This window comes from Phyllopteryx taeniolatus, chromosome 4 (genome assembly GCF_024500385.1).
Source record: "Phyllopteryx taeniolatus isolate TA_2022b chromosome 4, UOR_Ptae_1.2, whole genome shotgun sequence".
In the NCBI taxonomy this organism is placed as follows: domain Eukaryota; kingdom Metazoa; phylum Chordata; class Actinopteri; order Syngnathiformes; family Syngnathidae; genus Phyllopteryx; species Phyllopteryx taeniolatus.
Genome location: NC_084505.1, coordinates 8553503 through 8576699, shown reverse-complemented (window position 1 = coordinate 8576699; position 23197 = coordinate 8553503). Strand labels below are relative to the sequence as shown.

General features: G+C 40.6%; 2 protein-coding genes across 8 annotated transcripts; one reads left to right on the top strand and one right to left on the bottom strand.

Moving 5' to 3' along the window:
- Positions 1–280: 280 nt before the first annotated feature.
- dnaja1 (DnaJ heat shock protein family (Hsp40) member A1) lies at positions 281–10378 on the bottom strand. 3 transcript variants are annotated; one of them, XM_061772295.1, is made up of 9 exons: positions 10236–10378; positions 9159–9310; positions 8857–9052; positions 8635–8739; positions 5140–5367; positions 4936–5050; positions 1723–1838; positions 1543–1643; positions 281–1449 (listed from the first exon to the last, which is right to left on the bottom strand). In XM_061772295.1, the coding sequence occupies exons 2-9, from the start codon at positions 9288–9290 to the stop codon at positions 1216–1218; spliced, it is 1227 nt and encodes a 408-aa protein (XP_061628279.1). In that variant the 5' UTR covers positions 9291–9310; positions 10236–10378; the 3' UTR covers positions 281–1215. The 3 variants fall into 3 exon arrangements, with proteins under 3 accessions (XP_061628279.1, XP_061628278.1, XP_061628280.1); XM_061772294.1 differs by lacking the exon at positions 10236–10378 and adding an exon at positions 9979–10125; XM_061772296.1 differs by lacking the exon at positions 10236–10378 and adding an exon at positions 9835–9968.
- On the top strand, positions 9944–23038 carry aptx (aprataxin). 5 transcript variants are annotated; one of them, XM_061772301.1, is made up of 8 exons: positions 9944–10112; positions 10199–10305; positions 10614–10660; positions 10768–11043; positions 11775–11834; positions 11924–12150; positions 12317–12420; positions 14125–14281. In XM_061772301.1, exons 1-8 carry the CDS (start codon positions 10000–10002, stop codon positions 14127–14129), a joined length of 939 nt encoding a protein of 312 aa, XP_061628285.1. In that variant the 5' UTR covers positions 9944–9999; the 3' UTR covers positions 14130–14281. The 5 variants fall into 5 exon arrangements, with proteins under 5 accessions (XP_061628285.1, XP_061628281.1, XP_061628282.1 ...); XM_061772297.1 differs by lacking the exon at positions 14125–14281 and adding an exon at positions 22098–23038 and having other exon boundaries at positions 9950–10112; XM_061772298.1 differs by lacking the exon at positions 14125–14281 and adding an exon at positions 22098–23038 and having other exon boundaries at positions 9956–10112; positions 10768–11034.
- Positions 23039–23197: the final 159 nt, after the last annotated feature.

The following is a 23197-nucleotide window of genomic DNA, read 5'->3' as shown; positions in this document are numbered from 1 at the left end:
CTACGTTTAATTCCCCTCTACAATGGAAGTTCTGCCAAGCTCCACACTGCAAAAACGCAAAATCACACCTAATGAATTATTTATGACTTATTAATCAAGCATGTTTGTATGCCTTTGTAAATGGTTTGGAAAAGTCATACATACACTAACCTTTTCTTGAAAAAGTTTTTCCTGACATTAAAAATACTTCTCTTTGCATCTAAACAGAAGTGCAACGAAACATCCATTTTGTTCAATATCGTGCACAAGGAACTATATCATTAAAAGAATCACAATGCTCTTTAAGACAATCATTTATTGAGGTAAGAGGTGCGCACCTGCAGCTCTGCTTACCAACGTGGCATTTACAGTCAACAACAACCAGTTACATGACAATAAGACAAAATCAATAACTTGCAGGTAAGCTCTTTCTGTTACAAATTGCCACTTAAATTTCCAAATGTCATTCTCTAAAGTATATAACATGATAATGCTTCAGGGGGATTAAGTTAAAAAACAAAAAAGGTGCCGAAATGTTTGACTCTAAACCTTAAACTCTACTGGAACAGCAGACAGTTTGGCTCATGAGAAGATGGTTTCCCCCCTTCCACACAGTAAAATCAGCCCCTTTCTTGACAAAGTCACAAAAGACAAAAAATAAATCACAATTGACATGGCAGGTAGCTATCATTTGACACCACAGTTAGGTATCAAAACTCCAGCTGATAAATTAGATTCAAGCAATGGTTAATTGCTTAACTTTGTCAGTCACATTTTCAAGATTAAGAACTGTTTAGGAAATAGCCCTTTGAAAAGGGTAAAATAGCATAACTGTAATAAAATCAATTCAGTATGCACACTCCATCTTAACACACACACACACACACTGGATTGAACAGGTCATTAACAAGATGTCTACAACAGCAAGTGATTAGTAACACTATAAAAGGTTATTCTATATTGGCTTTATAGCTGAATGTTCCTGCATTAAGAAGCGTTATCGGGAAACAGACTTATTTCGCACTCTCCTTTTGTCACATTATCATTGCAGCAGCAACAAATACTAAGTCCTTCAGATCGCCATCCAAAAATGATCACGATGAACACAGTTTGGTGTTTCAAGCTCGACAATTGAGAAAAGTAACAAAGAAAAAAAAAGTGCATGAGATTTAAAAAAAAAAAAAAAAAAGGCGCTTTATTTTAGAAGATGAAGGTTTTGGAATGCAAGGTTGTTGTTTAAGACGTCTGGCACTGAACACCTCCGGTGCTGGCATAGTCATCCTCGTCCATGTAGTAGTGCTGATGCCTGTGTCGTTTCCTGTTCTCGAGGTCACAGTCCTCAAGGTCGGCGTAGATGTAGAGGTCATCGTCCATGCTCTCCGGTTGCTCCGTGTCCACCTTCACCGGAAGGTAGCTCTCCAACTCCTTCAGTTTGTTCTTTGGAAGGAAGTTGGCTTTTGGGAACACCACCTCGAGGAACGGAGTTTTGATTCCACATTTAGTCAAGGTTGCAATATATTGTATGCCATTGGTTGCATGCATGTGTAAACATGGCTCTCTTACAGAAAAGTGAATAATGAGTCTGCCTTTCTCAAATGGCCGGCGATGCATTGGCATCCCCTCATTGCAGACACACTTTGTGTCGCCGGGTTTGATCAGTTCCCCTGTAGGAATACAGTATTACATGAATTACTTGAGTTTTGTCAAGACCTTTCCAAGAAGTTCAGACAGTCTGGTTCCGACCTGGATGGGAGGTGACAAGGAGGGTTCGGTTGTCAAGTGTCTGAACAGGCTTCTGGAAACCACACAAAGCTTCTACCAGCTGCAACTCCATCGACATGGTCAAATCGTCTCCTTTTCTGGAAGTACATTTCCAAATCACAATTAAAGTAAAATTGGAGATTTCCCCCCCCACACCGCATTCATTGATTTATAAGATGCACATATTAATACAAGATGGTGCTGCCCCCTCTGGTATGCCCGTGTTAGCCTAACATGGTAGCAGTGTGACACAGATAGTCCATGACGTCAAGAAGTACAGTTAGCAAATAATAATAGAACAAATAATATTTGTGTTATCCATTGCTCTTGCTCTCTCTCAATATATTATGTGTATAAATGTGTTTGTATTCTTGTAGGTGTGTTTATAGGCCTTTCATAAAAATGTAAGTGCCGTAAGTGCAGCAAAAACATGCCTAGGGGCTATTTAAATAGGGTATTTGTATTTCATGAATTGCATTTATTGCGCAGGTGGACTGGGGGGGATTACTGCATACAGATAATAGGTTTATGAATGGATAACCAATTTATTATATAAATAACTACTATGTAAACATAACCAGCTGATGAAAAAAATGACCTGGTTAATTATACTTTTACACAAAAAGGACTATTGAGATCAGGAAATAGGAGAAATTTCAGATTTTTCTCAAATTCACACTTTTTAGTTGACAACATTAATATTGAACATTTTAGGAGGTAAATATTACTGGACATGGGGAGAACATGAAAACGGTTATGTACAGTAACTTGAGCTGTCAGATAATTGTGACAGATTTAAAAAGCAGGACAAATTTGGCCTAAATGACATACAGTATTCACCCTTTGTCAAAACTGAACTGAAGTACAATACTTGAGTTCATGTGGATGTCAAAGGCCCAATTTGACTAGGTTTGCCTTGGCCCACGCAACTGTGCTTAGCCCGCTACGGCCAGCCCACAAACTGTGATAGCATAGCAGATCAATTGCTTGTGCTTTGATTAAGAAGCCCGCTAGCTGCACTACACTTCAAACGTTCCTCGCGGTTATAGGCTTCATTTTGGCGCTGAGCGGCGACCTGGCTGGCCACTGTGGGCTGCCAAGGCTTCTCTTTACAGATGGATTGCGAGGCTCGTGGCAAGCCGGTGAGCCTGTTTCCCCAGCCGGCAGCGAGCGGTGGCACCTCTCCCCTTGGAGGAAAAACCCAAGTGACCTAACTCCCCCTCAGTAGCGGGGAGAGGGAAATATAAAATAACAATACAATTCCAAACCATACGGTAGACAGCTCAGGTACACCTCTATCCGTTGCGATCGTTTGCCATGTCACGTGAGCTTTTTTTTTTTTTTTTTTTTTTTTTTTTAAACACACACAGAGTGGGGCAAAAAGTATTGAGTCACCAACCAATTGCGCAAGTTCTCCCACTTAAAAAGATGAGAGAGGCCTGTAATTTTAATCACAGTTATACCTCACCTATGAGAGACAAAATGAGGAACGAAGAAAAACAAAAATACGGGAAATCACTGTCTGATTTTTAAAGAATTTATTAGCAAATTATGGTGGAAAATAAGTATTTGGTCACCTACAAAGTTTTCTGGCTCTCACAGACCTGTAACTTCTTTAAGAGGCTCCTCTGTCCTCCACTCGTTACCTGTATTAATGGCACCTGTTTGAACTCGTTATCAGTATAAAAGACACCTGTCCACAACCTCAAACAGTCACACTCCAAACTCCACTATGGCCAAGACCAAAGAGCTGTCAAAGGACACCAGAAACAAAATTGTAGATCTGCACCAGGCTGGGAAGACTGAATCTGCAGTAGGTAAGCAGCTTGGTATGAAGATATCAACCGTGGGAGCAATTATTAGAAAATGGAAGCCATACGAGACCACTAATAATCTCCCTCGATCTTGGGCTCCACGCAAGATCTCATCTCGTGGGTCAGAATGATCACAAGAACGGTGAGCAAAAATCCCAGAACCACATGGGGGGACCTAGTGAATGGCCTGCAGAGAGCTGGGACCAAAGTAACAAAAGGCTACCATCAGTAACACACTACACCACCAGTGACTCAGATCCTGCAGTGCCAGACGTGTCCCCCATCTTAAGTCAGTACATGTCCAGGCCCGTCTGAAGTTTGCTAGAGCGCATTTGGATAATCCAGAAGAGGATTGGGAGAATGTCACATGGTCAGATGAAACCAAAATATAACTTTTTGGTAAAAACTCAGCTTGTCATGTTTGGAGGAGAAAGAATGCTGTGTTGCATCCAAAGAACACCATACCTACTGTGAAGCACGGGGGTGTAAACATCATGCTTTGGGGCTGTTTTTATGCATCCGTGTAAAGGAAAGAATGAATGGGGCCATGTATCGTGAGATTTTGAGTGAAAACCTCCTTCCATCAGCAAGGGCATGAAGATGAAACATGGCTGGGTCCTTCAGCATGACAATGATCCCAAACACACCGCACCGGCAACAAAGGAGTGGCTTCGTAAGAAGCATTTCAAGGTCCTGGAGTGCCCTAGCCGGTCTCCAGATCTCAACCCAATAGAAAATCTTTGGAGGAAGTTGAAAGTCTGTGTTGCCCAGCGACAGCCCCAAAACATCACTGCTCTAGAGGAGATCTGCATGGGCCAAAATACCAGCAACAGTGTGTGAAAACCTTGTGAAGAGTTACAGAAAATGTTTGACACTGTCATTGCCAACAAAGGGTATACAACAAAGTATTGAGATGATATTGACATTTTGTTATTGACTATATAATTTCCACTATAATATGCTAATAAATTCTTTAAAAATCAGACTGTGATTTTCTGGATTTTTTTCCTTCTAATTTTGTCTCTTATCAGTGAGGTATACCTAGGATGAAAATTACAGGCCTCGCTCATCTTTTTAAGTGGGAGAACTTACAGGAACTTTTGTCCATTCATCTAGGCATTTGTGAAGTCACAGTGAATGGCTTTCAATGTCTTTAATTCAGCCAAAGGTGATTTGAGGAGCAAGTTCTTCCACCTATAATACGAGAACCTTGCTTTATGCACTGGGAACAGAAAATTTCCCTCCCCAAACTGTTACCAGAAAGTTGGAAGAATATAATTGTCCAAATGTAGTGTATTATCATTCAATATCATGAAATAGCATGTGATAAACTCCTGCCCTAAATCCTACATAAATAACATTTAAAAGGTGAAAATGTTACCTGGTAAAACGTGGATGTTCTTGCAGGTCCAGGACAATAATGATGTCACCTGCCTCAAGACCTGGCTCTTGGTCTCCCTCCCCATGGAACACTATCTTCTGTCCATCTCTCATTCCTGCGCAATGTAACGTTTGGCTTTAGCGTTGATGTTCTTCCCCGATCAATTAAGCGTTACATTCTGATCGACTCTTCCTTCTTTCTCACCCTTGTCAATGTGGACCTCCAGAATCTTCTTCTGTCGCAACATCTTCCGACCCCCGCACGCCTTGCAGCGGTCCTTCTGACTGATTCGCTGTCCTTGGCCCTGACAGCCGTGACACACTGTGGACACCTGCTGGACCATACCTGGCACTAGTTGGTGTACACGCACCTGCATGCCCGTACCGTGGCATGACATGCACATCTGGGCTGCGCCTTTACGACTGCCACGACCTGCCGACAGAATATTAAACAAGCTGTCAAAGGTCACTTTCTGTGGTATGGTGGTTGGTTGCGGTAACAAAGGCCTTTTCCACACAAAAAGTCAATGTTTAATCTTTTTTCCAAATACTATTGCCTTTTGTCCACTGTTAAAATGGTTTTTAGGTCACTGAAATGTGACTTTTTGGTAAATGCCATGGAAAGAACTGTGGCATTTAAATGCAGTCGGAAAATCCTTTGTCAGAAAAGTGTGTAACATGTAGTAATAATTCCTCTGGCTATCAAAACTTAAAATTCCTTCTGTCAATAGAAGATTGGTTTTGCAGAGCCTTTTCTAAAAACAATTTTTATCAGCCTTCTGATTGACAAAAGTGGCTTTACAACGGGGGTATACTGCCCCCTGGTGCTTTGGTATGCTTTTGCAGGCCTGTGAATTGGCTTCCAACCAGGAAGATAACATTAGTTCCTACGACAGCAACGTAACAGACATCGGAAGGCGGCGTAGTCTATCTCAAATGCTAAGGAAAAGTCATAATTACAGTATATCTTTGTATGAAAACCCTTCTAGGCCATAAATTTAAAGCAACAAAATTAAAAGATTTAAGTAAATGCCTTCCTGTGCCTTGTGACGACGTAGTCTACACCGCTATCCAAATTAACTGATGAACTTTAGTATTTTTTTAAAAGGCCTTTGCTTTGACATTTTGTTCTAGCGTGGAGTGGGATTAGTTATTACAAGTGATGCACCAAAATTAAAATTCTTGGCCGGAACCGAAAATGAGGAATCCAAGCCGAAAACTGAAACATTGAAATTACTATGTCAATTATTAGTAAAATTGCATTTATGCCTACGACTGCGGAGGGAACATTATCGCGTGACAGCTATTGCAGTATACGAGTTATTATGTAATAGGATACAAACAGGACACAAATTTTTCTGCATACCGTTCAATTGCATAACATTAGTGTTACTCTATAATCATAATAGTTAAATTATGGCTTCAACTTTTATTATTTTAATGGATTTATTGCATCAACCTTGAAACAGCAGACACATTTGCAGCCAAATGTCTTCTCTTCCAGGCTATTTTCCTATTTTCTGTATCCGCGATTGCTGTTGAAACGATGCAAATTTCCTCATTGTGGGACTAATAAAGGAATGTTAATGCACTTTTAAACTTCTAGGCCCTGTTCAGTGGGCCACTCTCGGGTGGGCTCCTGGGCACGACCTCACCTCTCGACTGGGTTGGGTGGGGGTCCTCAGCCCCCGCGGTGCAGGCACAGCAATTACAGTTCAATTCTGAGGGTTATTGTGCATGCGAGACAATGTCAATTCACTTGCATACGCCCACAGATAGTCACCTCTTGGACTTATTCACTTGGTGTGGGGCCATTCACTCACTGCGAAAAATAAATTGTATAATAACTATGCGAACTTCCTGGTTATCCCCTCACTTGTAGTCTATTTTTAAAGATGTTTAGAATTTTCATAAGCACTCCCACCGCACTTCAGTTGTACAGCCGGGTCCACAACCTCTGTCTTGCATGCTTCCCCTCCTGTCCTTGTCCTGTCCTATCCTTCCTTCACAGGGTATATAGCACAACTGCCCCATACAACACTCAAATCTAATTTGTCATTGTACTAGGCATATAATAAGTTACTTTCCTCATCTGTATTTATGAACTTTAATTATCTTAGCATGGTATGAGTCCTTCAGCATGGTATAGCAGTGGTCTTCAGTTTTCCCTGGTGGGACAGTCAATGTGCTGCTCGTATTCAAGGGAGTTTGTGGTTGAGTTTGGCTTTGTTAAAGTCCCTGAGAATAATGAGGGGTCAATCTGGGTACTTTTTACCAAGTTTGTTTACGTGGTCAGCCAGCGTTTGCAGCAACGCTCGTGTTAGCCTGCGGGGGAATGTAAACACTGGTGAGTATGAATGTAGCAAAATTGCACTGTGAGTAGAATGGCTTACATTTTAAAACAAATACTCCAAGTCCAGGCTGCAGTGTGTGCTGAGCTCTGTGACATCAGTACACCATTTTTCACGTTCACTTGAAATCAACCCAAAGGTGTTCTATCAGGTTTAGGGCAAGACTGTGCAGGCCAGTCATGTTCATCGATATCAAATTCTCTCATCCAGGTCTTTACGGACCTTGCTTTGTGCACCGGTGCACAGACATCTTGGAACAGGAAGGGGAAATCCTCAAACTATTTGACTGTCGAAAAATTCTTGCTATTCTGAAGCATTCAGAGTTCCTTTCACTGGAGCTCAGGGGCTAATATTTTGGACATTTCCAACTTTGTGGGAACAGTTTCGAGATGGCCACTTCCTGTTCCAACATGTCTGTGAATCAGTGCACAAATGAAGGTTCATAGACATGGATGAAAGAGTTTGATGTGGATGAACTTGACCGGCCTGCACAATCCTGACCTCAACCCTATAGAACACTTTTGGAAGAATTAGAGCAGAGACTGAGAGTCAGGCCTTATCGTCCAACATCAGTGTGTAGCCTCACAAATGCGCTTCTGGAAAAATTGCCATAAATTCCCATAAACCCACTCCTAAACCTTGTGGAAAGCCTTTCCATAATTGCTGAGGGTGGACCGATGTCATATTAAACCTGATGGATTACGAATGTGATGTCACTTAAATTCGTATCCGAGTCAAGGCAGGTGAGCGAACACTTTTGGCAATACAGTGCATTTTATTTATTTTCCTACCCTGTTATACAGTAGCATAGCCTATGAATTAGCATATTGTAAAAATGTGTCGTTTAAAAAAAAATAACATCTCTGTTTCAATAACATCATAACATTGTTAACATCGAAAAGTAAATTGCCTGCCTGGTGACCAGTTCAAGGCGTACCCCGCCTCCTGGCCAAAGTCAGCCGCAATAAGCGCCAGCACACCCTCAACCCGAGTGAGGATAAGCTGTTCAGAAAATGGATGGATGGATGACATTGTTTAAATTCATCTGAATGTTTAATAACAAATGATATCACAAGACTTTGTTAGGCTATTAAATGCAATTAGGAAAAAGGACAAAAGAGAGAGCCAATCTTATTTAATACTGAAAGCTATCCCCAAAAAATCTGACTGAATAGTTGAGATCTACTGAAATTATTGTAACTAAAGTAAAGATGCTCGGAGACGCCACTGGTATGTGATGACAATTATTTATGGAGTCTTTCTCTGTTGTGTAGACGTGACTGTGCTGTTAGATGGAAATAGGCTACTAATTGTCAAAAAAGGCACTAGATGTGTGCGTTACTACATACCTTCACATCTCTCACAAATACTATTCTTCTGGACAGAAAGTTTTCTTGTGGCTCCATTGTAAAGATCTTCCAGTGTTACTGAAATCTGGTGCACTATGTTCTTCCCTGCAGTGGGGGGAAGAATGTAGAAATTCAATATAATTAATATTATATTTAGTAGTAGTACGTCAAATTTCAGAAAAATAATTCAGCTCCGAGTCAGGCAATCTAGTGTATCTAAACCTTTTCTCTCTCTGTGCATCCGACTCCCGCCTCCAAAGAACAAGTCAAAGATGTCCATTGGTGATGCAAAGCTTCCTCCTCCACCACTGCCACCACCAGGTCCTCCTTCCTTTATGGCCTTTTCGCCTCCACGGTCATAAATCTCTCTTTTCTTGGCATCTGACAACACCTCGTATGCTTGTGAGATTTGTTTGAACTACGAAGAATCCCAAAATACTTTTTAGATGGGAACAACATGGCTAATATATCACTCTGTAATGTGTCAAGACACTCATTTTCATCACAATTTGTCCACTTCTTACCTTCTCTCCTTCTGTTGGATTCTTGTCAGGATGATATTTCAAAGCGAGTTTGCGGTAAGCCCTTTTTAATTCATCGGGGGTCGCATTTGGTTTCACACCCAATGTGTCATAGAAGCCAGTTTCTTTCACCATGTTTGCCTTGAGATGATAACCTTGAAAAAGCAGCGATAAGAAAAACACATTGAATAATTACATTCCCCTCTTATGTTTTAGGACCTACATCAAACTACGACGCCAGGCTTCCCCCTCTCCCCAAACATATATTGTCTTTTGGGGACATGGAGGGGACAAGGCTTGACACCTAGTTCACCTTTAAAAAGACTATTCAAGGGAGTGCCCAAATAAAAAATACTTGACATTTGTATGCAACAACTTCACAGTACTAACCCAAACGCTATACAGCAATGCACGTTCGGTGTCACAAAAAAAATCTGAATGGTTTTGTCGCACCATGTGGTAGCTATTTGTCATAGGTCGTTTTGACTATACGTCTAAATCAAATTGTCACTTGTAAAATCATATTTATTGGGAAAAGGGAAAGACCCAAACATAAGCCAAAACCGTTTACTTGTCAACTAACATTTAAAAGTGGCTATAAATATAAAACAGTGATAACTTGTGAATACGTAGCATTGGCAAACTGTTCACAAGGTTTCGTTTCTCCGGCCCTGCTTACGTTAGCATCGTAGCCCGATCAATGCATGGCTCATGCTAACATGCTAGCTGAGAGACGACGGTAATAATTCGAACATTTATCCATTGGCGGAATTCACACACTAGCATTCACAAAGCGCGTACGCTTGTAACAAGACGTCCCAACCTTAGTGGAAGCAACACGTTGATGCCGCAAAAGAAAGTCAAGCGAAGACTTCAAATTCCAGAATTTTCTCTGCCATGGGGAAATCACCGCAGTGACGTAATCATCAAGCGCCGCTCGGAGTCAACAAAGCAAGCGTGGGCTGGTTTGCTAATCTGGATATTGGATACTTTATATTTTGTTCCAGATAGAATGATAAAATGCCGATTTGTATGCTTGTCAGTCAGGAAGCAACGCACAGACCAATTCTGCTGCCTCACCTTCAGCCAGTTGTTCTCGGTCGTGGGCCAGAAACCACTATTAAAGACAAAAAATGCTCCAGGGAACAAGGTAAATAGTACTGCACTATCGATTCAATTGTGCGTGTTGTTTGCAAACGAAAAGGTAGCAACGCCCAACCACCCCACTTAAGTATGAAGTAATGTTAGGCTACATGCAGTTTGTTTCAAATGAGTCAGTTTTGAATTCCTAAATCCTGCAATTCTGATTTGCATAAATGCAAAATATTTTACCTTTATCCGTATGAATTAAGCCTACTTAAAGACATATGACTTAATCTATCTTATTTTCACAACTTCAGTTAAAATGTAATGGAGGCTAATTAAGTTATTAATTCCAAACTATCCCTTCTTAATCAGTTGAGTTGAAAGCAGACTGCAGCAAAGGTTTTGTCAAAGTTAAACAGGTAAGAGAAAACGCAAAAATGTACAACTTGTATTGCACATTGGATATTCACAATCAACTTTTTTTTTGGGCTAATTACTGAATTTGTTTCCCATCTTTACTCCCAAGCTTGGTGGAAACCCCACCTCCATAGACTCTGTGGTGGTAGGTCAGGGAAAGGAGGTCAAAATGAAGCCTGGCCAGTTGCTCCGCATCGTCAGTGAGCTGTACCCATACACTGTACAGTTCAAAGATCATCCCGAAAGTGGCTCCAGTAGTTGTAAGAGACCGCGTGATGTGTCTTCAAAGGATAAATGCCTTCCAGAGGCTCCCAGTGTAAAAGCAACCAAAAAGACAGAACAATTGCCTGATTCTGTCAGAGCAGGAGAGTCAAAGGTGATCACAGTAAGGAATTTACAGCTGAAAATGTATTGCCGTATGAACTTTTCTTCTGATTTACTTTGAATAATTCATTACAAATAATTGTGATTCAGTTTTTTTATAATGCATGATGCAACCATCTCTCGTATTTACTGATGACGTCTTGATGATCAGTTACGTACAATAAATCAAACAATAATAATAATAAGATACCATGGATTCTCATGTATTGGACAGTACCGGGCGTACATTAGGGTAAGAAGCTAGATGGGGATAGTGGGGGCTTTATTTGTGTTTACTGAATGAAGTAAAACATACACAGTATTATTAAATTTTTAAATTGGGTAAAAGATTTGTTATTAAATATTAAAATATATTATTCTGTACTGTACTTACAGTTTCCATCACGCCAATGAGTTGCATTCTTGTCTCGACATTAGATCTAAAGTTTCTTACAATCGCTAATTCTTTTCAGGTCACTGTTGAAATATTTGCAATGTGCTCCACTGTATACATTTCAGTGTCAGCTGTGCTAGTGCTGTGTCGGTAGGGATGTCTCGTACACATCGAGCTATGACTCATAGTCAAGGCACTTTTTTTTTCCCCCTGGAAAGTAAAAAAAGATTTGTTTTTTAGCTTTAGTTTATTTATTCCAGTAGACATTGCAACCGTCAATTAATTGGGGAACAAAGTCTATTTGCCGGAACTACAGTAAGGTATGGCAGAAACATAAAATAAAAGGTAATCTCTTGCAGGAAAGTATTGGACATTGGAGCCAAGGGCTGAAGGCTTCAATGCAAGACCCCAATATGCAGGTGCTTTTAAAAGAAAACATTGCTTTTATGACTAAGAATATCACAGTTATGTTTGTGATTACTGTACTTTCTCTGAATTTTTCTTGTAGGTGTATAAGGATGATAAAGTAGTCATAATCAAGGACAAATACCCTAAGGCACGTTACCATTGGCTTGTCCTTCCATGGATATCAATTCCCAGCCTGAAGGCCCTGCGTGATGAGCACTGCAGCCTGCTCAAGCACATGCAGCATGTAGCTGACCAGATGGTTCATCAGTGCCCACAAGCAAGCACCTTGGACTTTCGCACTGGGTACCATGCCATCCCCAGTATGAGGTAACCGAAGTTTGTAGGGAGGTTTTTTAAGTAAGTTGGGCATCCACGGGAATTCTGTCTTGCTTGTAGTTTAACATTTCAATTTAAGTATACCCCCTTATGATCTTGGCACGCGCACATATTCATGTCATTTATACACACACACATTTGTGTTTTTCTCCTCCAGTCATGTGCACCTTCACGTCATCAGCCAAGACTTTGATTCTCCTTGCTTGAAGAACAAAAAGCACTGGAACTCGTTCACCACAGACTATTTTATCAAGTCTCAAGGTGAGATAAATATTTTTATTATTATCAGGTCCACAATGGGTTTTGGCTCATCTCTGTGATCACAATCCAAAATTGTCAATTTCGTGGGGCCCGAAGTTGCAAAAAAGCATAGTGATGCTGATTTGAAATAGTTTGTTCAAAATTAAACTTGCTGTTGTTTCATTGGGTGTATCCATGATTTTTGTATGTGTATCTTTGAGCAATGTTCTGATAATACTGATAACCGTGATAATTTTGGTTGCTATAATTGTGATATTCAATTTTCATGCTATTTCCTCCCTACTATATACATACATGCAAATCAGTCGCCTTTCGGCAAAGTTCGCCATTTTGAACTCAAAATAGGCCATTTATGTGAATCGTGTAGATCCGATGAGTTTTTCGTGTGTGTGTGTGTCTGTTTGGGGGCGGGGGGGGTCCGCTGTCGCTGACATCATAGGCTGTTTCGTACTCCTCTAACGCTGGCAACTAGATCCATTCCACACATCCACAATCCACACACGTCATTTCTGAATATTACTCCGCGGTGGACTAATATGCCAGCGCATCGGCCTGAGGTTTTGCCTGTGCACTTGGAACCTGCTTTGGATAAGTCATAGCAGTTGACGAGACCAGAAAAAACACTCCCGCCACTTCTGCTGTTAAGAAGTAACAGGACTTTTACTCCGTTACAATGATCTAAATGGCGCTCACTGCTTTTATTTATCAAATATTGCTTATATATCAACAATTTCGTCCGCGAGACTACAACTTCGACTTCTGCATTGGGCGCTGTTTGCACCAATCCAATTTAAGCGCGAGTGACGTTAAAGACTAGTTCACCAATCAAACGACACATGAAAGTCACATGACCTCACACAGCGTCTTCTATTGGGCTTCCCGGGAGAAGGTATTAACGCTAGATACGCCAGCCCGCCGAATTGGCATGCATAGGTGCGGCCATGTTGGGAAGGTCGTTGTTACCATGAAGGCAACGGTGCACGACTGTTTGCATTTTAGACGACAAAAACAACAGCTTTCATGTGTTGTAGTATTTGTCTGGCACTGTCTGCCCAAACATGGATATTAAAGCTCACTTATAACTTGAGAAACTCACTATTTACTCAGTACTTGAATAATTATTTCACTACTCACTTTTTACTCTTGCTCAAGTATTTTTTGGGAGGACTACTTTTTACTTTTACGTGAGTCACATTATTGTCAAGTAACAGTACTCTTACTTGAGTATGTTTGGCTACTCTACTCTGGAGCGGACATCCTCTATTGCTACTCTTACGTTTGAGCAACATTATTGCTCATCAAATCCGCCAGTGTCGTATTTGTTGCACTGGTCTTTTATATTTTCGCGTGAAGGTGCTGAGGGTCGTGGCCCTGGTTGCAGTCCCAGCGGAACCGCGAAGTACACTTAACATCGGCGAGAAGAGTTGATCCGCTAGTACATTTTGTATTAAATAGGAAACGCGGCTACAATTATCTAATTAGTTTACGGACGCTGATGTTAAATTTATTAAGCAACGGAGCGATGTTAGGGATTATGTCACAACACAGAATGAACTAACTTCAAATTCAGAAATGGCCAATAAAAACAGAAAAATATTGTACTTAATATTTTCCTGGAGGATGCATTTGGGATAAGCCTTTGAAGTTGGTAACAGTGGAAAAAGGAAGTGTAACAGACAATGATTTTAGTCAATTCTTTTCCAGAATGAGAGTGCTTAAAGAGGGGGTTGCTATTCATGTGGCACAGCTTGAAGCAGGCATCAGGTGCAGGTGGAGATGGGCCTGGCTCAAGTTGGAGGCCAGAACAAAATAAGCAGAGAAATTTAATTTTAATCTTAAATTTGTACATCAACATGTACTTGAGGGGTGTAAATAAATGTTTTTCTGCATATTTATTTTGCCCTGTTGTATTTTTCAGTCTTCCAGATTGCTGAATTTATGTTAAAATAAAAAAAATAATTCTCTGCCTGGGATCCCCCCCACAGTCCCCCCTACAATGTTTTATATAGTCCTGGGAATAAGTTCAGATATGTTTCACTGCAGGGATGTTTTCCCTGTTTTGTTTTGTTTCTTTGGGCCTCATTCACTAATAATTGCGTAAAACACTTTCTTATTCTATGCACAAGTTGAGCATGTCTCCATCGGATTCATGACACATGCGCACCGGCCAATTTTCTTCTCATCATCATGTGTATGTTAGTGAATCAAAATGTATTCTAAATGACTGCTCATGCCCGTGGCGCTCAATCTGCCAAAGCTGCACCCCTTTATCCCCATACAGTAAAAGGACATCCGTCTGACGCACCTCAGTACCTCAGCCAAATACTGATCTGCACATTCAAGGGCATCAATAAGCTTGTTCTGCCATATCTTCTGACCTCCTTCATGTTGCCATACCCTCGCGCTCTCTCAGATCTTCATCCTCCATCCGCCTCACTGTCATTTATGCGTGTCTGTCCACCGTCCAGTTGCGCGATCAAAGCATGAGCTCGCACACTCTGCTCGTTGTACGACAACTGCCAATACACAGACAGGGGTGGATACACACATTCATGCATACAAAGAATGTTTAGAAAGTTCATTTTCTACGCAAACTAATTCAAAGTTCAGTTCACTGTTCCAATAATGATCTAGTTCAGTTAAAAATTCAAAATTTAGAACTACGTTCACCATTCCAAAAATGAGCTAACTCATCGTTCTTTTTCTGTTTTTTCTCAATATGTTGCTGACGGGCTTTTCCTCTTAAAATACTGATATTTCATTTCCTATTGTTGCCACCGATTCAGTCCACACTAGTAGCCAGCTGAAGCTTTCATCCTACAATCTCATAAACATAAGGAAAAACATGTTGCTTGAGTCGTCTTTAAAATGAGGAATTAAAACAAAAACAGGACTTTTGTCTTAATGTGCAAACAAAAACATGCAACACACAGTAAGACAGGAACGATGGTGAAAGGACATTGATAACTTTGCATTCCTCGCAGCTCGGCTGACTAGATTAACAAAATATTTTATTTTATCTATTCTTACATTACGAAACAAAATACATTCCATATAATATCCAATCAAATTACATATCTTATATTTTTGCATTAATTCCCCTCTTTATTGTTTAAGATCGTCAAACAAATGTAAATATCAGAAAAAATATAACCCCAGTGAACTTCAAATGCTTTTAAATGATTTGATTTATTGAGGGGGAAAAAAACCTACTCAAAGTTACCTAGCCCTGTGTGGAAAGAGTAATGTCCCCGAAACGTAATAGTTGGGCCATTCTCAGCAGCAACAACTGAAACCAAGTGTTTTCTATAACTGGAAATGAGTCTTTCACACCTCTGTGGAGGTGCAGTGGGGCAAAAAAGTATTTAGTCAGTCCAATTGTGCAAGTTCTCCCACTTAAAAAGATGAGAGAGGCCTGTAATTTTCATCATAGGTATACCTCACCTATGAGAGACGAAATGAGGGGGAAAAAAAATCCTGAAAATCACGTCTGATTCTTAAAGAATTTATTAGAAAATTATGGTGGAAAATAAGTATTTGGTCAATAACAAAAGTTAATCTCAATACTTTGTTATATACCCTTTGTTGGCAATGACAGAGGTCCAATGTTTTCTGTAAGTCTTCAAGGTTTTCACACACTGTTACTGGTATTTTGGCCCATTCCTCCATGCAGATCTCTAGAGCAGTGATGTTTTGGGGCTGTCACTGGGCAACACAGACTTTCAAATCCCTCCAGAGATTTTTTATGGGGTTGAGATCTGGAGACTAAATATCACGATACATGGCCCCATTCATTCTTTCCTTTGAATGGATGAGTCGTCCTGGTAGGTATGGTGTCCTTGGATGCAACTCCCCATGCTTTCTCCTCCAAACACGACAAGTTGAGTTTTTACCAAAAAGTTCTATTTTGGTTTCATTTGACCATATGACATTCCCCCAATCCTCTTGTGGATCATCCAAATTCTCTCGAGCAAACGTCAGACGGACCTAGACATCTACTGGCTTAAGCCGACTCATACAGTGCAAACACTTTTTTCGCTCGCTCTGCTTGCTTTTCCTCTGTTTATTTTTTTTCTTGCTGATAAGCTTGTTTTGATAAGCTTGATAAGCAGTGACTCCTGGATATTTGTAAATCTGTGGGACTGTACCTTTTTGGTAGATACAGCCAGTTGCTGCCATATTCCAATATTTTCTGATACCCTCTCACCATTGCGTAAGCGTGGCCTGCTAATTAGCATAAGCCTGCTATTAGCAAAACGACCAGCAATCAAGATGCGTCCCTTTTCCACTGAGGAGTATCACTGACTGCTGCAGAGGATGTCAATCCTGGAAACAAAATCCACCGTCTTGAAGTGTATGTGGATGTAAATGGACAGTTGGGGAATGAAACCACTCTACCAATGTCTCAAAATGGTGAGCAGAAGTGTGCTAATACTTGTTGTGCCACTTAGCTCAACAAAGAGGATGGATGTGGACTGTGGAAACGGTAATGGACCATCCAGCAGTTCTCCCTGGATTTTATTGGGAGCAAAGCCCAAAGGTAGGGGACAACATCTAAAAGGGAGGACACAACACCAGCAGATTACAGAGGAATCCGGCTGGCCTGCGTTGCGGGCTGCTTCAACCCCGAGTGAGCGGCCGTGGACGGTCACTGCAGCGAAGGGCAAGAAAAATAGGTTGCAAGTCAATGCAAAACATTGACTTCAGACTTAGAAATAGATTTGAGCCACTTTTACAAGACCCTGGCCAAGAATGCTCATCCCCCACCACCACTGAAAGGTATGAAACTGAATCATACAAGAAAAAAATTTCACCCCAATCATTAATAGTTGGTGATGGAGCTGACAACGATTGTGAAACATTTTTGCAGTGAGAAGAACAACAAAGCACTGGGTTTTACCAATGAAATGGTGTCTGATATTTCTAAAAATCTTTCTAAAGATCACGAATCAGCACCCAACTGGGAAATCTGACCGAAAACCAACATTGAATGCCCGTGACCTTCGATCCTTCAGGCGACCCTGCATCAAAAACCGACATCAATGTGGAAAGGATATCACCACATGGGCTCAGGAACACTTCTTGGTGTGGTGTACTTTGGATTCCAATATTGACAATAGTCTTCATCCTGTCCATCACACCTAACAGAGAATTTAGGCGGGTAGAGAGTGAGTTTTGCGTTGGGCTTTGCTCCAATGGGGCAGGGAGGGGTGTGGGAGATTCAACGTGCTGGCTCATCTCATTTGTCATTCGCTCCTCCGATTGTTTGGATGAAGTTGATGAATCCGTCTGCGCCTCGTGTTGGCTTATCTCTTGGACCTACGATTGTCATGGGAACAACTGCATCTTTTTGTCCTTCAGCCGTGTCAACAAGGTTTTCTTTTCGGGCCGCTGAATGACGTACACAGAGATTGTCAATGAAACTCACGGATAGTGCAGAACACACATATCTTTAATTGACTGAGCCTAGAGAAATGTTCATCTCCAAATCGTACAAGTGGGAGAGGTCCACAAACTCAGCATCCAAACATTGCAGTTTTGTTAAGAGATCAATGAAATCTCACTTCAGTACCTCGGATTGCTGCTTGAGAACATCCAGGGCCACTGTGTGTATAATTTCTCTGAACCTTTTGATGATATTATGGACTGTAGATGATGAAATCCCTAAATTGCAATTGTACGTTGAGGAACATTGTCCTTAAACTGTTGGACTATTTTCTCACGCACTTGTTCACAAAGAGGTGACCCTCACCCCATCTTTGCTTGTGAATGACTGAGCAATTCAGGGAAGCTCCTTTTATACCCAATCATGGCACCCACCTGTTCCCAATTAGCCTGTTCACCTGTGGGATGTTCCAAACAGGTGTTCGATGAGCATTCCTCAACTCCTCTTTTTTGCCACCTGTCCCAGCTTTTTTGGAACGTGTTGCAGCCATAATGTCCCAACTTCATTGGAATTGGGGTTGTATTACATAACACACAAATAATGCAAATATGAATTTTAACTGACCCCACATCTTTGTCATCTGTCCTTTAAAGACGCTTCCAATAAGCCTCTGCTAAAAAATAGAACACTGGATGCTTCCATGTTAGCTAGCTATAGACCCATCTCAAATCTCCCTTTCATAGCCAAGATTGTTGAGAAAGTTATTTTTAATCAACTCAGCAATTTCTTCAACTTAAGTGGACTTTTGGACAAATTTCAATCAGGTTTCCGAACTCATCACAGTACAGAATCTGCTCTTATTAAAGTGCTAAATGATATAAGGTTGAATACTGACTTGGGAAAGGTGTAAATTCTGGTCTTGTTGGACCTCAGTGTGGCTTTTGATACGGTAGATCTTTCTGCTGAACAGGTTGGAAATGTGGGTAGGACTAAATGGAACAGTCCTTAAATGGTACACGTCCTACCTGGAGGAAATTAGTTATTTTGTAACCATTGGAAATGGTCAGTCTCATTGAATGTCAATCACCTATGGGGTCCCTCAAGGGTCAGTTCTTGGACCCCTCCTGTTCAGCCTGTATATGCTACCCTTGGGTCAAATTCTTCAGAACTTAAATTTTGACTATCATAGCTATGCAGATGACCCAGTAATATCTCGCAGTGTCTCCAGATGACTACAGTTCAAGTGACGTGTTGTGTCACAGTCTAAAACAGATAAATAACTGGATGAGCCAAAATTTTCTTCAATTAAACCACAACAAAACTGAGATAGTTTTTGGCAATAAAAGAAGATTGCTGTGAGTAAATACCTGGAGTCACTCTCTTTAAAAACCAAAGACCAAGTCCGAAACCTTGGTGTTCTGATAGATTCCGACCTGACTTTCAACAGTCATATGAAATCAATTACTAAAAGTGCCTTCGACCATCTGAAGAACCTATCTAGAGTGAAGGCTTGCATGTGTCAAGCAGACCAGGAAAAGCTCATTCATGCTTTTAGCTCAAGTATACTTGACTATTGTAATGGCCTTCTGATTGGACTCCCGAAAAAAGAGCTTTAAACAGCTGCACCTCATTCAGAATGCTGCAGCTCGGGTTCTGACCAGAATAAAGAGGTCAGAGCATATTCTAAAGTCTTTACACTGACTTCCAGTCAGCTTTAGAATCTATTTTAAAGTTCGGCTGCTGGCCTACAAATCACTAAACTATTTAGGTCCTGAATACATGAAAGAAACTCTCATGGGATATAAACCCAGTAGGGCTCAGATCGACAGACTCAGGTCAAATAGTGGAGCACAGAGTCCAAAAGCAAACGGTGAAGCAGCATTATGCTGCCACAAATGGAATAAGTTCCCAACAGAAGTGTCGTCACGCCCAAGTGTGAATGTTTTTCAAGTCCAGGTTAAAGACTTTTTTTTTCCTCTCATGCTTTTTAGAGCATTTCCACTTTTAAAGGATATTTCTTGCACTGTATGCTATTTTAATGACTTTTTTTCCTTTGTTTTAAATGTTTATAAGCTGTTTTTTTCTTTGTTTTTAAATGCTTTTAATCATGTAAAGCACATTGAGTTACCTTGTGTATGAAATGCGCTATATAAATAAATTTGCTTTGCTTTAAGCAGGGGGCCACGTCTGGTACTGCAGGATTTGAGTCCCTGGCGGCGTACTGTGTTAGTGATGGCAGCCTTTGTGACTTTGGTCCCAGCTCTCTGCAGGTCATTCACTAGGTGTGGTTCTGGGATTTTTGCTCAACGTTCTTGTGATCATTTTGACCCCACGGGGTGAGACGGTGCGTGGACCCCCAGATCGCGGGAGATTATCAGTGGTCTTGTATGTCTTCCATTTTCTAATAATTGCTCCCACAGTTGATTTCTTCACACCAAGCTGCTTACCTATTGCAGATTCAGTCTTCCCAGCCTGGTGCAGGTCTACAATTTTTTTTCTGGTGTCCTTTGACAGCTCTTTGATCTTGGCCATAGTGGAGTTTGGAGTGTGACTGTTTGAGGTTGTGGACAGGTGTCTTTTATACTGATGAGTACAAACAGGTGCCATTAATACAGGTGAGTGGAGGACAGAGTAGCCTCTCAAAGAAGAAGTTACAGGTCTGTGAGAGCCAGAAATCTTGCTTGTTTGTAGGTGACGAAATACTTATTTTCCACAGAAAGTTGCTAATAAATTCTTTGAAAATCAGATGGGATGTTCTGTTTTTTTTCTCCCCTAATTTTGTCCATCATAAGTTAGATATCTATGATGAAAATACAGGCCTCTCTCATCTTTTAAAGTGGAGAACTTGCACAATTGGTGGCTGACTAAATACTTTTTTGGCCCACTCTTCCTTGCAGAATTGTTTGAATTCAGCAAAAATTGAGGGTTTTCGAGCATGAATGGACTTTCGAAGGTCATGCTACTGCATTTCAAACGGATTCAAGTCTGGACTTTGACTAGGCCACTTCAAAACCTTCATTTTTTTTTTTTTTTAAAGCCATTCAGAAGTTGACTTGCTGGTGTGTTTTGTATTCTTATCCGACTCCCGAACCCAAGTGCGCTTCCGCTTGAGGTCACAAACTGATGGCTGAACATTCTCCTTCAGGATTTTCTCTTAAAGAGCAGAATTCATGGTTCTACCATTCACAGCAAGTTGTCCAGGTCTTGAAGGAGTGAAGCAGCTCAAGACGATCACACTCCCATTTGAAATGCTGTGCTACATTTACGCCAGATGTAACGAAACATACACTTTCCAAAAAGCCCAACTTTCATCTCGTCAGTCCAGATAATATTCTCCCAAAAGTCTTGGGAATCATTCAGATAATTTTTTTTTGGTGCAAAAGTAAGACAAGCCTTTATGTTCTTTTTGGTCAGCAGTAGTTTTCACCTTGGAACTCTGCCGTGAATGCCGTTTTTGCCCAGTGTCTTCCTTATTGTTGTATTAAGAACGCTGACCTTAACAGAGGCAAGGGAGGCCTGCAGTTCTTTAGAAGTTGTCCTGAGTTCCTTCGTGGCCTATTGGATGAGTCATTTCTGTTTTCTTGGGGTAATCTTTGTAGGCCGGCCACTCCTGGGAAGGTTCACCACTGTTTCATGTTTTCTCCACGTGAGGCTAATGGCTCTCCCTAGGGTTCGTTGGAATCCTAAAGCTTTAGAAATGCCTTTTGTAACCCTTTCCAGACTGATAGATGTTTCTATCAGATTTCTCGACTGTTCTGGAATTTCTTTGGATCATGTCATTTTGTTGCAGCTTTTTAAATCTTTTGTCTCACTTGCTTTTGTTGGGACATATTCAGTTTAAGTGATTTCTTAGTTGAACAGGTGTAGAGGTAATCAGGTTTGGGAGTGATCAGTGAAAATTAACCAAAAATTATGATTAGCCACAATTAGTTTATAATTTAACAAGGGCGGTAATTACATTTTCACACAGGGCCAGGTAACTTTGAATAGTTTTTTTCCGACCTTAATAAATGAAATCAACATTTAAAAACATAATTTAAGTATACATGGGTTATATTTGTCTATTTACATTTGTTTGATGATCTTAAACATTAAAGTGGGGAACCTATGCAAAAATGTAAGAATTTACTTTTTCATGGCACTGTATGAACATATTGATGAATCAGCGATTTGTGCGTCAAACTTGTGTAAGCACAGATTTGTGCGTACGCCCAGTTAGTGAATGTGGCCCTTTGTCCCTAATAAATTGACAAAAGTGGTTACTTTGTACTCTTTTGTGATTTCTTCGCAGATGTCATCCATATGCTTGAAACTGATGGAAAGGTAACAGTCAAAGAAGGCACCAGCGAGTTGTTGAAGCAACCTCTGCGTTGCCACTTGTGTCATAAAGAACTTTCCACCATACCAGCACTGAAACAACACCTGAAGTCCCATTTCCCAGCTGAGAGTATGACCTCAAATGCAACATAGTACCTCATATGTTCATAGCTTCAATATGAGACCCCTGCGATTGGCGGGCGTCCAGTCCAGGGTGTACCCCGCCTCTCGACCACAGTCAACTGGAATGGGCTCCAGCTCACCAGTGACTAGTGAGGATAAACGGTATAGAAAATGGATGGATGGAATATAAGTCTTCTTGTTCTGGACATATTTATTCAAGGATGATGGCACAACAGTTCACATACAGTACTTCTTTTTCACACATTTCAATGCTTTTTAATTGTTTTGTAAAATTCAGTTAATTGTGATTATGCCACGGATTTCTGGTTTTTAAGGATTACGTAAACTCTGTTTCAACGCGTCTGTCTTATCCCCATGCAAAATGACTGCATTCTTCAAAGGTTACTGAACATACCAAATCATTCGCTGAATGACGCGAGTAGTAGTGTTCAAGCAAATTGAGCCGCGAGTTCAGTACGAGTTCAATGTGGACCGATAGACTCATGCTTAGCTTAGCTCATGTTAATTCATGCTCACTCGTTGGTCAAAACTACAAGACCATCTTCACAACTTGGAGCAGCCTCCTGGAAACACTCACGTTGTGCATGCCGAAACATTTTTTTTGTTATTTTTATTGATCAACAAGGATGGTGGAGCTAATCATTACTTATTCCTTTTTTTTGAAACTTTTCTTTCCATTTTAGGGGGGTTTTGGGCTATAGTCTTAAACTTTTGATCAGCTGAAGAACACCCTATTTCAGCTTATATGTAATAAATTGCTTTATCATTCCATTTTGTCTCACTCCCATTTATTCTTTTTGAAGCTCTATTGAGAACATTTTTAAGATCTAACAGTGTAAAGTCTCAATTATTGAAATTATTCAACTGGTCTTTTGATCAGGACTACTGTGTGTGTGTATGTATATATTTATATATATATATATATATATA

What these genes read in the sequence shown, in the direction of transcription:
- dnaja1 (XM_061772295.1), bottom strand. Translation starts at nt 9,290, where the DNA reads ATGGTGAAAGAAACTGGCTTCTATGACACATTGGGTGTGAAACCAAAT. An exon ending in ATCCAACAGAAGGAGAGAAG is followed by an intron (nt 9,053 to 9,158) that starts GTAAGAAGTGGA and finishes GATTCTTCGTAG; the next exon opens with TTCAAACAAATCTCACAAGC. An exon ending in GACTCATTATTCACTTTTCT is followed by an intron (nt 1,450 to 1,542) that starts GTAAGAGAGCCA and finishes CCGTTCCTCGAG; the next exon opens with GTGGTGTTCCCAAAAGCCAA.
- aptx (XM_061772297.1), top strand. Translation starts at nt 10,000, where the DNA reads ATGCCGCAAAAGAAAGTCAAGCGAAGACTTCAAATTCCAGAATTTTCT. An exon ending in TCGGAGTCAACAAAGCAAGC is followed by an intron (nt 10,113 to 10,198) that starts GTGGGCTGGTTT and finishes TATGCTTGTCAG; the next exon opens with TCAGGAAGCAACGCACAGAC. An exon ending in CATGCCATCCCCAGTATGAG is followed by an intron (nt 12,151 to 12,316) that starts GTAACCGAAGTT and finishes TTTCTCCTCCAG; the next exon opens with TCATGTGCACCTTCACGTCA.